Source organism: Egretta garzetta, unplaced genomic scaffold (genome assembly GCF_000687185.1).
Source record: "Egretta garzetta isolate BGI_Z169 unplaced genomic scaffold, ASM68718v1 scaffold33, whole genome shotgun sequence".
NCBI lineage: Eukaryota > Metazoa > Chordata > Aves > Pelecaniformes > Ardeidae > Egretta > Egretta garzetta.
In genome coordinates this window covers 736,766-752,238 of record NW_009259250.1, presented here as the reverse complement: position 1 = coordinate 752,238, position 15,473 = coordinate 736,766, and the positions used below count along the sequence as shown (strand labels likewise).

General features: G+C 41.5%; 2 protein-coding genes across 2 annotated transcripts in view; one reads left to right on the top strand and one right to left on the bottom strand.

Moving 5' to 3' along the window:
* Positions 1-8,098, top strand: part of LAMB1 (laminin subunit beta 1) — a 41,956-nt gene extending 33,858 nt beyond the window's left edge. The window contains exons 24-31 of the mRNA XM_035891686.1: positions 211-452; positions 2,458-2,661; positions 3,046-3,190; positions 3,958-4,165; positions 4,374-4,515; positions 5,367-5,543; positions 6,803-6,962; positions 7,831-8,098. Of these exons, the coding sequence (XP_035747579.1) occupies positions 211-452; positions 2,458-2,661; positions 3,046-3,190; positions 3,958-4,165; positions 4,374-4,515; positions 5,367-5,543; positions 6,803-6,962; positions 7,831-7,967 (1,415 nt within the window). The 3' untranslated portion in view covers positions 7,968-8,098. The remainder of the gene's footprint in view (positions 1-210; positions 453-2,457; positions 2,662-3,045; positions 3,191-3,957; positions 4,166-4,373; positions 4,516-5,366; positions 5,544-6,802; positions 6,963-7,830) is intronic.
* Positions 8,099-8,402: 304 nt separating this feature from the next.
* DLD (dihydrolipoamide dehydrogenase) overlaps positions 8,403-15,473 on the bottom strand; it is a 21,794-nt gene continuing 14,723 nt past the window's right edge. The window contains exons 10-15 of the mRNA XM_035891685.1: positions 14,741-14,931; positions 13,904-14,074; positions 13,310-13,499; positions 12,857-12,994; positions 11,348-11,437; positions 8,403-11,241 (exon numbers count right to left, since the gene is read on the bottom strand). Of these exons, the coding sequence (XP_035747578.1) occupies positions 11,176-11,241; positions 11,348-11,437; positions 12,857-12,994; positions 13,310-13,499; positions 13,904-14,074; positions 14,741-14,931 (846 nt within the window). The 3' untranslated portion in view covers positions 8,403-11,175. The remainder of the gene's footprint in view (positions 11,242-11,347; positions 11,438-12,856; positions 12,995-13,309; positions 13,500-13,903; positions 14,075-14,740; positions 14,932-15,473) is intronic.

Here is a 15,473-nt window from a genome sequence, read left to right as displayed (position 1 = left end):
CAAGCAAAAAATGAACTTTTTTCCCCCCTTTCACAACAGTCCAAATTCTGTCATCCTTGCAACAGCACCGAATATAGCTGCAAAGGCTAGTGTTTCATTTAGCTTGATACTCGTCTCACTAACCTTGATGTGTCATCTGCCAACCTCCATAATATAAATTACTTTTGGTTACTTTACACATTTCTGAGCAGCCCCATCTGATTTCTGCAGGAGCCTTGGATAGCATCACCAAGTATTTCCAGATGTCCCTGGAGGCGGAGGAGAGGGTCAATGCCTCCACTGTTGACCCCGATAGCGCCATGGAGCTGTCAGCACAAACGCGGCAGGAAGTGGAAGGCTTAATCAATGAGAAGGAGGCCCAGTTCAAGGCTAAACAAGAGGAGCAGTCGCGCCTTCTGGATGAACTTGCAGGCAAGCTGCAGAGCCTGGATCTTTCCGAAGTGGCTGAGAAGGTACGCGGCTACGAATCGCTGGTATAAAACCTGTTGCAAAAATGAAGTTGGGTTTGTGAAGAAGTGATGGGTGGAGAGGAACTGTTTAGAGCTTGACAGTGTGAGATACAGTCTGTTCATGAAAACTGCATGTTTCTTGGGGTCTTTTGTGGGCTAGAACAGGGCTGTTTAATCGGTGGGCTGAGACCTACTGGCTTTCAGGCACCAGCCTTTCATGTTGGCCTCCCTCCTACCCTTCCCAGCCCTGACAAAGCACCCATCTTTTCATCATCCCCAGCTCTAACCCAAAGCCCTTTGCTGTGGACAGAGCTCCCACATGCAGAAAAGTGTAGCAGGTCTGCTGGACTGAGAGCCATCCTCTTAAGCCTGTCCTCAGTTCTGTGCTTGCTTGCTCTAGGCTCCTCTTGCAGCTCTGTAGGGTACATGCTATGCCTGTGCAGTGCCCAGCCAGGCACTGCTGCCTTCCTTGGCATCACCGCACTCCTGTCCTTGTGCTTGGGACAAAGCAGAACTTACAGGGAGCTGGAGTCAAAAGGGCATTTTCTCTGTTGAAGTTGCCTGCTCATCTGTAAATATCATCAAGGGTGGCTTTTTCTTGGGAGAGGCTGGGTGTTCCCTCGGTTTCGCTTTGAAGTCGGCCAGCTGCATTGAGAGAACAATCCCGCATGAAGGCAGGCTGCAGGGGACTCCTCATTAACTCCCCTGGGCAGCCCAGGCCTGTGTTAGAGGATGAGTTCTTCACACGCTGAATTGTCCGCTGTCCTTTACAACCACAGTCATCCCTCCCAACTCCCCCAGCCCTCCTTTTTTCTCGAGGGAAGAAAGAGACCTCTTTTTGTTTAGCTTCTCTTCCCCTACATTCCTGCCTAACTGTTCTTGAGAACTGAAAATCTTGGGTAGATTTTTATCAAGGCCATAAACACTGAGTTGCTTGGAGGTGTAATCACAGGACACACAAAAAAACCCCCTTTTTTTGCTTTCTAGCTACTGCTGGGTTGCATGCCAAACAGGTAAGAGGGACTCATTTACACTTCACAGGAGACAGCTGCAGCTCACTTGGCACAGCTCCTAGGTTTTCCCAGAGAGGGTTTTTGGCTGCAAAGTATGTGGGTTAGTGACTATAATTTGGCAAAAGGGGTGGGGTAGAAAGGGAAAAGAACCTGACAAGAATGGGGAATTTTCCAATTTTCCCTCTGGCTAAACCAACTCCCAAGTGATTTCATTGTCCAAACAATTGACCAAGTAATGGATAATTCTTGGTACAATGTTGCCAATTGAAATAGCTTTGAATTAGAAAAAATCTACCCCAAAATTTTCTATGGGAACACATCCTTGACAAAATTTACAAATTTGAAAGCATTCTGGAAAGATTAAATCAGGGCAAACGTTTGATGGAAGGGCATGGGACAGCTTATTAAGGGACATGAAAAAAGTTTCCTGTTCAACTTGGAGCATTTCAGCTTCTATTACGTTTCTAGGGCATTAGAGCAAAGGAAAAGATACTACTCTGCACCAAACAACTTTCTTCCTTGTTACATAGCTTCTTGGGATGGCCAGTTTTTCCTCCAACAGTAGTGAAGACTGATTGCAAACAAAAGGCATACAGACAGTAGTAGCTTCCAGCTTGAAACCAAAGCTTGAAGGCAGCTTTCCAGTGAAAGATGATCCACAGGAAAAGTGGATGATGAAAGCAAGGCAAGGCTTCCCTCATAAACTCCAGCTACTTCAGCATCAGGGAGCTGTGTGTTTGTAACCAAATTAAAGGCAGGAGGGTGCAGGGGGCACAGAAGAAAGTCGCACTGGTATGGAGCTGCTGCAGGAACCACCTCCAGTGCGCAGCTCTACTTCAGCGCCCTTCCCTCTGGTACTTGGGATGCTACTGCAACAGGCAGAAACAACATCACGCTTCCGTCATGGTAGAGCAGCGTCCTGCTCCGTCCCCCCCTGCAGCTCAGCAATGGAGATAAAGCCATGACTGTTTCCTTTGTCTAACATGTCTCTGCAGACGTGTGGCACTCCCGCCGGAGCCTCTTGCGCCGAGTCCGAGTGTGGAGGTTTAAACTGTCGAACCGACGATGGAAAGAAGAAGTGCGGAGGACCAGGCTGTGACGGGCTGGTGACCGTAGCTCACAACGCCTGGCAGAAAGCCATGGATTTTGACAGAGACATCCTCAGTGCATTAGCAGAAGTTGAGCAACTCTCCAGAATGGTAATATGCCAAATTAATTGTTAGATATTAAAAAAAATAATCTTTCAGTTGTAATATACATTCAGACACTAATTGACGAAGTATGTGCCTGGCTTACTTCAAAATAATTCTGTTCAGTTGTGTAACTTCATCATGCTTGTAAAGATCCTCAGAAGAGGAGCTTGCTAAAGTGGAACTTCATGGATAACTCTAAACATTAGCCCGAGTTGTTTAAACTAGCACTGGTGGTATGGATCATGGCCAGCTTTTAAAAGTGTTCTGTGAGTTTTATGAGAAAAAGCATTTCTCATTACTATCGCCTCTGACTCCAACTGAATTTTTGTTTTAAACCAGGCTTTAAAGCATAACCAAATACACAATCGAGCCTTCTATTTTCATCTTTAGGTTTCTGAGGCAAAACAGAGAGCTGATGAAGCGAAACAAAATGCACAAGAAGTTTTGCTGAAAACCAATGCTACAAAAGAACAAGTGGACAGAAGCAATGAAGATCTAAGAAATCTTATTAAACAGATTAGAGACTTCCTAATGCGTAAAAACCTTAAATTGTGTTTTAATTCTGGGTTTGTGAAAACTATCTTTAGCTCTGAATCATCTTCTAAGGCATAATGCAATAGCTGTGTGTCCCCCTCCCGCTTTCAGCCAGACTTAGCATGTACGATGGAATCTGGAACCAAGAGAAAACCCAGACAATAGGAAAGCGAGCGCAAACTGTAGCACGTTGTTGTGCTCGTTTCAGCTGAGGCTGTGGTACTGCTGTAGCTTGCCAAGTGTCTTTCTAGCCAGAACTTATGAACACAAAATACTATCGAAAGGGGAGGAAAGTCAGAAACTGAGTTTATCTCTCCGTAAGAAGGCAGGTAGAGGTTAAATGAGGGCCTTGTTCGCTAGCAAGCAGCGGCACGGCAAACCCATTCCTTCCCTGTTTGCACAGGGCTGAGCGTACTGTTAGCACAAATACATTTATGTGCAGCTGTTGGCTTCGTTTCCTGTGGGCTCGCATCTCCCCCCCACAGCCTCAGCGTGGTGTAGCTAATCACCGAGATCTTCAAATGGCTTCCAGGAGAGCTATGCCAGCAGGGCCTACGCGCCTGCTGGGCCTCTCCCCAGAGGGAAGTTTCACCCTAAGGAAGCAGTTTTAACACCTTGATTTTCTGTAAGTCCCGGGGGTGGGGGTGGTGGGGGAAGTTTTCCCATTATTTTCCTTCTTAAAGGAGCAGTTGAACAGGAATTTAAGTACCAAGACATAACAGGGGGAAGCTGTTACTTATATCTTTATCATTTGTGTCCATCTACTAGAAGACAGCGCTGACCTGGATAGCATCGAGGCAGTGGCTAATGAAGTGCTGAACATGGAGATGCCAAGCACTCCCCAGCAGCTGCAAGCCCTGACAGAAGATATTCGTGAGCGTATAGGAAGCCTTTCTGATGTTGAGGTCATTCTGCAGCAGAGCGCTGGAGACATTGCCAGAGCAGAAATGCTACTGGAGGAAGCTAAAAAAGCAAGGTATGCAACCCTGTTCTGTATTGGCTGTTTTCCAGCTCGAATGAGACTTTCATTTCATTGTATCAGAAAATGCAGAGTTTAACTTACCCTGATGTAGATTCTCATTCCTTCATGGAGGGGCAAAAATGGCCCTTTGCAGTGTATGACCAGTTCTTCCTCCAGTTCCAAGTAAAAGCATTTTTAGCGTTAACATAGGTTTGTTCCACAGCAAAGGTGCAACAGATGTTAAAGTCACTGCAGACATGGTGAAAGCAGCACTGGAAGAAGCTGAAAAAGCTCAAAATGCAGCTGAAAAAGCCATCAAACAAGCTGATGAAGACATTAAAGGAACTCAAGACCTGCTGACCTCAGTGAGTTCTTTAAGAGTATTTTTTAAGATACAGAAACAGCACCAAGCCTGATATTTAGAAACTGATGTAGGCCTGTCTAGGGAAGGCTATTGGGTGCTGCAAATCAAAGACTGCACTAAACCATTCTTGTCTTCACATAAACTTTTGAGTTAGTATGACAGATGCTAGGGGACCGTTCCCTTAAAAAAAAAAAAACAAACCACCAACAAACAACAAAAAAAAACCCCAACAGAAACAAAAAGCTTTCTCCACCCCCTGTCATCCACCACTGAAATTAAAGGAGCAGGATTGTAGCCCTCTAACACAGCGGGTGTGCCACGATCCCTGGGAAGCGGTACTTGTCAACCACCCTGGTAGCGTATTGGTGTAGCTGTGCTGCCAGTGTCATCCACCGCTGCAGCACGAGCTGAATTAAAGTGATAATTGCTGTAGTCTTGTCAGATAACATTTTCAGACTTCATCTCGAAGCCCCCATGAGACCATAGTGCTATCTGTACCCGTTAGCCTTGGCCAGCTTAGAAGATACGCAGCTTCACAAGTCTGTTACATGACGGAGTCAAATGTCAGACCTCAGTTTTGCCTGGATGAAGCAACTCTTGCATGTGTAATGCAATCAGGTGGTTTTTAACCATGTTCCTTAATGCTTTTGCAAGCCTACATGTACCCCATCTTCAAGCAGTGGGCTCTTTCATCCTGACTGCAATTGGCCCTTAGTAACAAAACTAAAACACTAGTTTTTGTATCAGATTTATGGATGTGAACTGATTAGTTGATCAGGGCTTAACTAGAAAGCCTGCTATTATGTTCAGTGTCTTTTAAAAACGTAACTACCTGATGTCCCTCTTTCTTAGATTGAATCTGAAAATGCAGCATCTGAAGAAACACTGAGCAATGCTACCTTACGTCTGTTTGAGCTTGAGAAGAGTGTTGAAGATCTCAAGCAAAAGGCTGCTACAAATTCAGAGAATGTGGACAATATAGAAGAAAAAATTGTTACTGCAAAACAAAATGCTGAAGAAGTTAAAAAGGTGAGAAGCTCAGGAAAGATGCTGAAGGAAAGCCAAAAAACCTCTCACCCAAGGTTTGGCTAAAGGAACATTAGCAAATACACGTGATCCATTTCATCTATTGGTGAAGTACTGGGGACAAAAAAACCCAACCCACTTAATGCACTTACCAAAGTTAGCTGCTTTTTACTTTCTTGAGAAAGAAGTATTGGGAAGTTTTCAGGTTCTAAAATAGCAGCAGGCAACCCGCCATGCTGTCAGCCTTTCACAGATTTGTTTCTGTCCCTCAGCTTTACTATCTGCTACAGGACAACTGGTAATTTTTTTTCCCTTCCACAGAGTATTTATGGTTCTATGACAACAGTAGGTTCAGGACAAACAATCCATAATTTGGCATATACAGAATTGAGCAACAAGAAAAAACCTTGGCTCAAAATAAAACCAGAGTAATTTCTCAATATCAGACATGCAGAATTTTCTCTGTGACCATACGGCATCGCTCCCAATGTCTGCTACACACCTTCGTAACGGCAAAAGAATGCTCATTAACAAAACAATTGATAAACCTGCCAAAGGAAGTTTCATTGCTTCAATCTGTAGTTAGCCCGTCAGTCAGCAGAGAGGCATTTGCTGCCAGGAGACATGTATTATCCATCGAATCAATTCCTCCCAAACACTTAAGTAGTATTTCAGGTGGCTGTCAAGTAAACACAAGAGACTTCAGTACTGCTACAGCCCGTTAACTTGCTTGGTGGTTGAATTCGGTTGGGTCATAGGGCTTCATAATCTTAACCTCGCGAGAAACGCACAGCTGAGAAACCAACCTCATGACTTCTCCAGCATCTTCACCTACACAAACCAGGCAGCTGTTCTCGTTGCCGAGAGAGTAATGAGGGCATTCCTCCCCAGACACGAGCATTCAACCAGAAGCAGTGCCAGTCCCTCACCATACGCAGCTTTCCAGCTGTACTAGGGGCCACGGCTTCCATTAGTTACAGAATTGCGTAACTGAATCCCATAAATCCCTGCCAAGTGTGAGTATTAAAGCCATAAACCAGCCAAGATCTGCAAAAGGGCAACTGAGGAATCTTCACCACAACTCTTAGAGTCCTGAATATTAAGCAAAAATACCCCAATGCTGTTTCTGCTTTTGTTAACTGAGCTAACAGTGTAGTCTCTCCTTACACCCAGATTAGTAAAGACAAGAGGTAGGAAATGCAAACTCCCCCGGCATTGTCTTTTGAATGAGCTCCATCTTGTGCTTGAATCTGGAACAACAGGTCCTCAATACCGAGCTGAACGACAAGTATAGAATAGTGGAAGATCTGATGGCCAAGAAGACAGAAGAGTCAGCTGATGCTAGGAGGAAAGCCGGCATGTTGCAAGATGAAGCTAAAGCCTTGCTGGCTCAAGCAAACAGCAAACTCCAGCTGCTCAAAGGTAAGGCTATGCTGAGGAGGTAAGTCATCAGAATATGAAGTGGTCATGCTGTTAAACCAACTGTTCATCAGCAGTAGAGGAAAAAGTGGAAGTTAATTCTTTGTTACTGAGGTTTGGTTTGCTTTCCTTATTCTTATGGACACAACATAGTCTTCTGAATCAGAGGTTTCTATTAAAAAGCTGAAACTTACAGTGAGACATAAACTTCTGTTACGGCACCTATCACTGCTCCAAGAACCACTACAGGGAAGGAACGTAGCTACTACCATGCTTAGGATGAGGACTAACCCATTTCAACAAGATGCCCCATCTTCAAACAATACTACCCCCACCCCACCCTGGAAAGCTACTAAAACAAAAGGTAATCAGGATAACGTCAGTTTACAGATGAGTTTCACATTTCCCATTGCCAATTAGACTGAAACAGGAGGGGGCAATCTGCCCGTAACTACCAGGGAGGGAGCTAAGTTTTCCTTCTGTTTTTGCCAGGCCAGGAACTCATTCTTCCCCTTAGCTGCTCCTGCGCAGTTACGAAGACGCATTGAATAGTCTTAACCATAACAAGCCAAAGCATTTCACTGTTCTGTAAAAGCCACCACACAGCAGAGAATGACAGTTATTTTCAACATCAAAGTATACTTTTGGATTTCCACTTACGGAAAATTACTTCCTTGTTGCTTTATGTCCCAGTGTTAAGGAAACAAAGAGGTGCCATTCCAGCCCCCCCTTTTTCTTTTCTAATCAGATTCTCTTCCGCAATAAAAGTAAGTTTGAGTAGTAGCTTATCTGTAACAATAACGATTTATATTTTTCTGCATTAAAACACCCCTAATTAACCTTTCCCCCCCCCCCCTTCCTTTGCTGACAGACTTGGAAAATACATATGAAAACAATCAAAGAGTTCTAGAAGATAAAGCCAAGCAGTTGGTGGAGCTGGAAGAGACAGTTCGCTCCCTCTTACAGACTATCAGCCAGAAGGTTGCTGTTTATAGCACTTGCTTATAAATGGGAACAGGAAATGCTTGTGTTCAGGATGGATTTTACGAGTATTACACTAGTTCTTTTTGACATTACACTAAGAGTTGATAAAGCAAACAGGTTTTATATCGACTTTCAAGTCACGGAACCAAAGACAAGTAACTTTTTGATGTTGAAAATAAACAGTACTTTTGTATCACTGTATGTACCTAGTATGACTCATTAAGTTCCTTCCTATTTTCAGTAGCTGAAATAGTAAATCAATTAATCCTTTAGAAATTCTTGTTTTTAAACTGGTTAGAGATCTAATAAAATCTTGGCTCCAACTCTGTAATTCTAAATAAGGGCTCTAATTACTATGAAATATAGGATGGTCACTCAGAACAAAATGACAAGTGAATGAAGAAACACTGTCCCTGTGCAGTTAGCTAGCATTTAAACCACAGTGCTCAGAAAGGATTTACCTTCTGCGTGATATCTATTTAGGCTTAACACTAGTTTTGTGTCACTGATTATGAAACACTTGATGTGTGAAGTGGAAACAGAGGTCAGTACTGAAGGGGTGAGTGTGGTTTACATTTCAAGCACCAGATTTACGTGATAAACCAAGCTTGGAGGATCAAGCCTCTCTGAAAAAGGAACTACAAGAGTTCACAGGGCACTTAACGTGAATCAGTTAATGAGCTGTACGCAGACGTTGCTCTCTAAGAACAGCTCACACTTAGCAAAACACAAACAAGACTTTTCAAAGTGCAAGAGTAACACCCAGTTCACCATATGTTAGCTCAAAGTTATGTAGAACAGTGCACCTTCAGACAACTGTATAGAACCGCAAAAATTTACAACAGTCATCAGCTACACAAATTAGCATCCGAAACTGCAACATGCACTTACACATCCCAACTGCTAATTCTGACCTGAGGAATACATCTGCATATATACTTTGATCAGCACCTTGCCTAACCTTGACTAGCGCCAGCCAAAGTTAGTCAGGACAACTCTGGCAGAATATATCACCACCTGAGCAAACTGAGGAGCTGTATGCTTAAATAAATAATTACCCTTAAGCTCCATAGGTTACAAATGCCAGAGTAAAAAAAAATCCATCATAGGAACTGATTACCAGCATCATACACCATTTCACTGCCGGTATACTTAGCAGCTGTTAAAAATACAAATCTGCAAACTCAGTAGCTCATCTTACTTTTACCTTTACACTCTTTGTACACTTAACTAGAACAAGAATGACAGTGAGAAGTAACAATACAGGAACAATCTTAAGGCCTCGAATTTTATTTTCAACTGTCTGGGATGCTATAGTCTCCAGTCAAATTGTAGTAGTATTCTTGATTACAGTTTCCCTGACTTTCCAAACTTCATTCAACATGAATAAAATGAGATACGAGAATTTGTAGAACCCCAAGGCTGAACTGCATTAAGACTGCCACAAGTACTGAGGGAGGTGGGGGGAGTGGACACAAAGCTGTTTCTGAAAGAGCAGGGCTTCTAGGAAGAAGTTGCGAAGCACCAGACTAACACTTAGTAACATTTACCTGCAGCAGGCAGAAGTGATTCCAAAATGCCTAGATCTATCAGAAGAATCAAGTTTTAATTCCCTTGGTATTGTCTCACCCTTGCTTTCCCTTCAGCAACTTCCTACTAACACCTGAAAGCAGATCCACATTAATTCACTTACTCCGATTCGCAGATATGCTGGGTCATCTCAAAGCCTGGTGATAACTTTAACGAGCTGTCATGGTTTAGCCCCATCTACACTTAAAACAGGAGTTAAAAACCCAAACAAACCAAAATGAAGAACAGTATCACTGGTGTCCGTTGATTAACTGGTATCTTAATAAAATGGTAACATTGGCATGTATTTCCATCGCTTGGTATGGATACTGGATCAATACTTAATGAGAAGCTCTAAAGAAAGGCAGGAGGATACAACCATCTTGTCTATACACACCACCAAGTAGCTTTTGCACTGTTTTCTGAACGCACATTTCTCATCTATCACGCCATTGGCACAATGAAAAAGGAAGCACACAGTATCAGCAGATACTAAGGCTTTCTTCAGGGCAGAAGAGCCCAGACAAATGAGATGGCACCCTGCAAAACAAAACTGAAAATGAGCTACTGGAATTGGGCACACTCCCTATACACATTAGGGATATTCCAAAGATGCCCTTTGTTGAATACATGAAGAAACTCAAAACAATCTAGACACTAAAAGGAGTAAAGGGGCTGATCAGCAAACAAAACCCAAGACCCTCCAGCAACCTTAAATATTTATTAAGCTCTCTTGCTACAAAGCGACAGAGAGCACAAAATAAAAAATGAAAGAAGAGGAGAAGACAGTATGTCCTAATTGTGTGGAGAGCCGACACTGCAGCCCTTGGGTGTGGAAGGTGCGGAGTAACTCTCATGTCATAGCACTTAACAGCAAGTGCTGCTTCACTACCCAGTTCTAGCGTTTCACGTTTAAGAGAGTTGGACAACGGAAGCTTTGAAACCGAAAAAAGATTAAGTAGCAGAAAGATTAATTTTTTCTTCGATCTTTTGTTTCTCCTTTGGCACTCAATTTTTCCCCTGATGAGTTTTCAATGTGAAAACATGATGTGTGGAGAATCACACACACACAGAGTAATTTTCTCTTTAAAAAGTCAATATGGTTTTAATTGATCTATACAAGCCCCTCTTCTCCCAACACCCTAACACTACACTAGGTCAAAACACGTTTTGGTACTTGTATGTCAGAAGTAGGTTAAATACCAAAGTTAATTCTTTGAGAAGGAAACGCATTTTTGTGCGGAAGTGACAGTGGCATTTTAAGTGCCAGTGGCATTATAAGTGCCAGCATTCAACTGGTTTAGTTTATCACTACTTCAAATAAGAAAACAGCAGGTATGCTGGACACTTATGCAGAGTTTGACCAGCACACCTGATAATCCCATGCAGCAACAAAATGTTTGGTTTTGAAAAAGAGAAGAGTTCTGTCAGGCTGTTTTTCTGCAACATTCATCATGTAAATAAACATGTAATTTTAAGTATTTAATTTACAGAGGCTGGATAATTCCACTTGTTCCAAACTCTACTTTTTTAAATATTTGATGTTTAAAATGAAGAGATTCACTTAATTCAGTCCTAAAATCCTCAGACTCAGCCTTCCATAAGGGCCCACAGTGCGTTTTCAGAGATGTATTATACGTGTACAAAGATCTGCTCTTTCACTTTAGAAGTTGATAGCTTTGCCAAAAGATGCTGCTAGGTTTGCTTCCCTGAAGGCTTCTGACACTGTCTGTAAGAGAGCAAACACAAAAAGGTACCAGTCATTAATAGTTCCATGTAACGATAGCATGTCTGTGCAACCCTGGCACTCAACAGTCCGTTTAGAAAAAACTTACTGGATGGGCATGGCAGACTCTGGCTACATCTTCACATGATGCTCCATATTCCATAGCAAGGGCAGCTTCGTTAACCATTTCGCCAGCACCCTGTAATTCAATGGTATTTGTAATTAGCACAAGTCTCTATGCAGTTGTCCAGGTTCTCCTGAATTGCTAACAGCTTGTAAATAAGCATCTTTTTGCTAGAAAATAAAAATTGTGTTGTAACTAGTACCTCAGCTGTGTTCCAACACAAGTCATAAGTACTTAATCTATTTGGTGACCATGCTCAAGCCTAGTGTAAATCTAAACATAATTCTTAATGAGAGTATTTGTTCTCTCATTACTGAAAGTTGTGCAAAATCTGGGCATTCTTCTACTACAAGATACCGGTCAGGTAATACCCACATTCTCAAAGCTACAAGGTACATTATCACTGCTGAAACCTCCCCAAAACTTCAGTGCCCTCCTGGGAAGTTAAATACGTAACTAGATAAACAAAAGAATGTTACCACATCTGCTCCCTCATTTTTATTTGTTGTATTTATGTATATTTACATTGCTTTGAGGACTCAAAAATAGTGAAAGCTCCTGGTACATTTTTCACATTCAGATCCACATTTGTAAGATTTTCCCCCAGCCCTTTCCCAATGAAGAAAATTTGTCTGTCTCACACCAATAAAGTTCAGTTAAGCTTACTTTAAGCCATGTTGATTTTTAAATGACTGGCATTGTGAGAGAAAATAACTATCATAACGTCTTATTATGTATTCCTATGAGAAATTACAAGAATCAGATTCAGAAACAGTATACCCATTCATAGGAATAAAATTTCCTTTCCAGGAAAACGGAGAGCAGTTTTAGTGTCTCTCAAAGAAAGCTGTATAAAAAGATGCGCGGAAGTGTTTCTGTATACATTTGCAGGGGGCAGAGGGGGGAAGATCATTTAAAGTTAAGAAATAAAACAGAGAGAGATTAGGGTCTAACTTTGGAATGTGTGGGAGAGCGGAAAATGATACTTTTCCCAAATAGAATTTTCTGATTTTTCATCTTTACACAAAGGATTTTTAATCAAAGTTCTGTATGTTACTGACCCCAGATTTGCTGACTGCAACATAAGGTTACTAGGTTTACCAGTTCAGAGATAAAAAAATAAAACACCAACAAAAAAAGCCACAGTCTGTTCAGCTCCCTCAGCTTCCAGAACTTGAGTCAACACTTACTGCTGTTCTCTGGAGTATTTGGCAGTATTCATAAAACAAAACCAAAACTGGTCAGAGAAACCAATTAACTCTAGCAATTCTAGCGAAAAAAATGCTGGGTCTAACATGAAAGTAGCAGAAAAGTTGGAAGGAGGGTAGGGCTGCAGAAGACAACAGTAAATAAAAATTATTATAGTAGACGCAAATCTTCTTTCTTTTTACAAGCACCACTTCTCCTAATTTGACAACTACTTTGCAACGTGCAACACTAAATAAACACTTGGCCTTTCAAGGCCAAGACAGCAGCACAATTTACAATACTTACTGCGCCTAAAATGTGAGCACCCAACATCCTGTCTGTTGATTTTTGACTAAGTATCTTCACCATGCCATCTGTGTCAGCATTTGTCTTTGCTCTACTGTTTGCAGCAAATGGAAATTTCCCAATTTTGTATTCTACACCCTACAAAACAGATATGTGTTACTGAGTTAATGACCAACAAGAACGTGACCATACAGACAATTTGATAGGTACAAGAACAGAAGCAATACAAAAACAAAAGACACATAAGACACACAGAGCAATGCATAAGAACAACCACCAAAAGGGGTGTAAGGAGGTATTAATTAGTAAATGAGCAATATTAACTTCACAGAAGTCGTTAAAAAGAACTGTGATTCTTGGGAGAGTGGCATGCAAGAGGGATACAACTACTAGACAACGAAACCACACCCAAGATGAAAAAACAGTTTTGTCCGAGAAGAAAACAAACAGTACCTCTTCTTTCAGCTGTTCCTCTGATTTGCCAACCCAGGCCACTTCAGGGTGAGTGTATATCACAGAGGGTACGCAGTTATAGTCAATGTGAACTGCTCCCCCAGCCATCCCTTCTACACAAAGAATGCCTTCATCCTCAGCTTTGTGGGCCAGCATAGGTCCAGCAACTACATCACCAATAGCATAGATGCTATCAGACCAATGAAACAGAATAAGACACTGTTTAAAAACATCCTAGCACACCTAGGCTACCTTATATAATAGTCAGTTTGAAACATGTTACTGAAAACTCTAATCAACAGATTAAAATACTAAGTTTCAAAAGAAATACAAAGTATAAAAGAGCAGTTTCCACTGCACCACCACACTTCAAGATGTACTAGTGACATGAAATGCACACAGTGACTCTCAAATTACACAACTTCAGAGGTTGACTAAAAATCTTTAGTTCCTGAAATAAACAGAAATCTTGGGGTTTCCTTTCAGAAAAGGAAGCTACATTCTGCAATTAAAACCAAAAAAAGTCCTTTAATAGGTCAAACACTTAAAAATAAGAGTTCTGCTTAAGTAAAAAAAATATTTAGTCTTACTCACTTTGGAATTTTGGTTTGGAATCTGTTATTGACTGGGATTCTCCCCCTCTTATCAAGTTCAATTCCGATATCCTCAAGACCTAGATTTTTTGTAAAAGGACGTCTACCGATGCAAACTAGGAGCACATCACAAGTTATTACTTCTGCCTTGCCACCAGCAGCAGCTTCAACCCTATAGAAAAATAAGTAGCAAAAATGCTAAGCTGTAAACTTTCAGCATAGTATTTCTCCAATGAGTAACTAGTATGATCCAGATGGCGACCTCCTGGCTGGACCTGGCATCCCAAACACGTGCATTCAGCCTGCCCCACGCTTCTTCCTTACAAGAGTTGAGAAGAGGGCAGAAGGGGCAATAACCCTCACTACATTTGATAGAAACTCTTAGATACAGAAATTCGGGGTATGTATCCGCTAATAAGTAGCATGACCTGATAGGACCAGATCTGTACAGCAAAATAATTGGTGCTGAGTATTCAACATCCAAACTATATCTATTTTGGGGTGAGGTAGGGCCATGTATTCTGAGCAAGCTTTCTCCTGACCCAAGAACCAAACACCTGTTAGCAGCTGCCCTGCATCAGGTGCATCCCTCAAGTGCATCTTTGTCTTTAATGGAACCTCTGCTGTATAAACAATCTAGGACTCAATAAGCCCAAAATTATGAGCTCTGTAAGTTACAATACAGGATGAAAATTCAATTTCCTTGAAGAATTGAGTTTCAACCCAAATCCATTTTTTCCTGTTTCAAAAATAGTATCAGGCTGTATTTTTAAATAGCTTTGATGGACTGGGAAGAAGAATATATATGGTATTCCTTAGTTTTATGTTCAACACTTACGCTACATCAATTTTTCCATCTGGTTTCTTGGTAGCACCAGTAACTTTGGTGTTCAGTTTAAACTTAAGTCCCTGTTTCTGAAGAATACGTTGGAAGTTTTTAGAGATCTCCATGTCAATTCCCATTCCACCAACATGGCCCATGAACTCAACAGCTGTCACATCTGCACCAAGGCGCTGCCAAACTGAACCCTGTAATCACAACAAAGTTTTTGAAAAGCAAACTTCAGATTTCTTTAATATTTACCACAGACTGTAAACTTTTCAAAAGCAGGACAACACATAACAGCAAACTGGCCAGTCTTTACAGATGTTACAGAGTAGAATAAAACAAGTCCAACTTTCCCCCCAAAATGGATTTATCACTGCTTGTTTGCATACCCAAAACTTCAGTGATTGAATTAATGGAACTAAGCTTTTAAAGAAATAGCAAACAAAATAATTAAGTATAAATTAGGTATGGTTTAGGTTATAGGTATAGAAAACCTCAAAATCAAAGAATTTGAATGTAGCTCAGAAAACCCAAAGGAAATTGCTTGTGGTGTTCTAATACCACTACAAATTAAATCAAAACAATACCACATTAAGGAAATATTATGCAATAAAATGGAACCACTGCAGCTTCTGTATGTATTTATAACCATAACCATCAGCTTCACCAACAAAACCCATATACACCCTATTTACCTGCAGTTATCCACATCCACACAACCCAATATTTCACTTTGCTTACT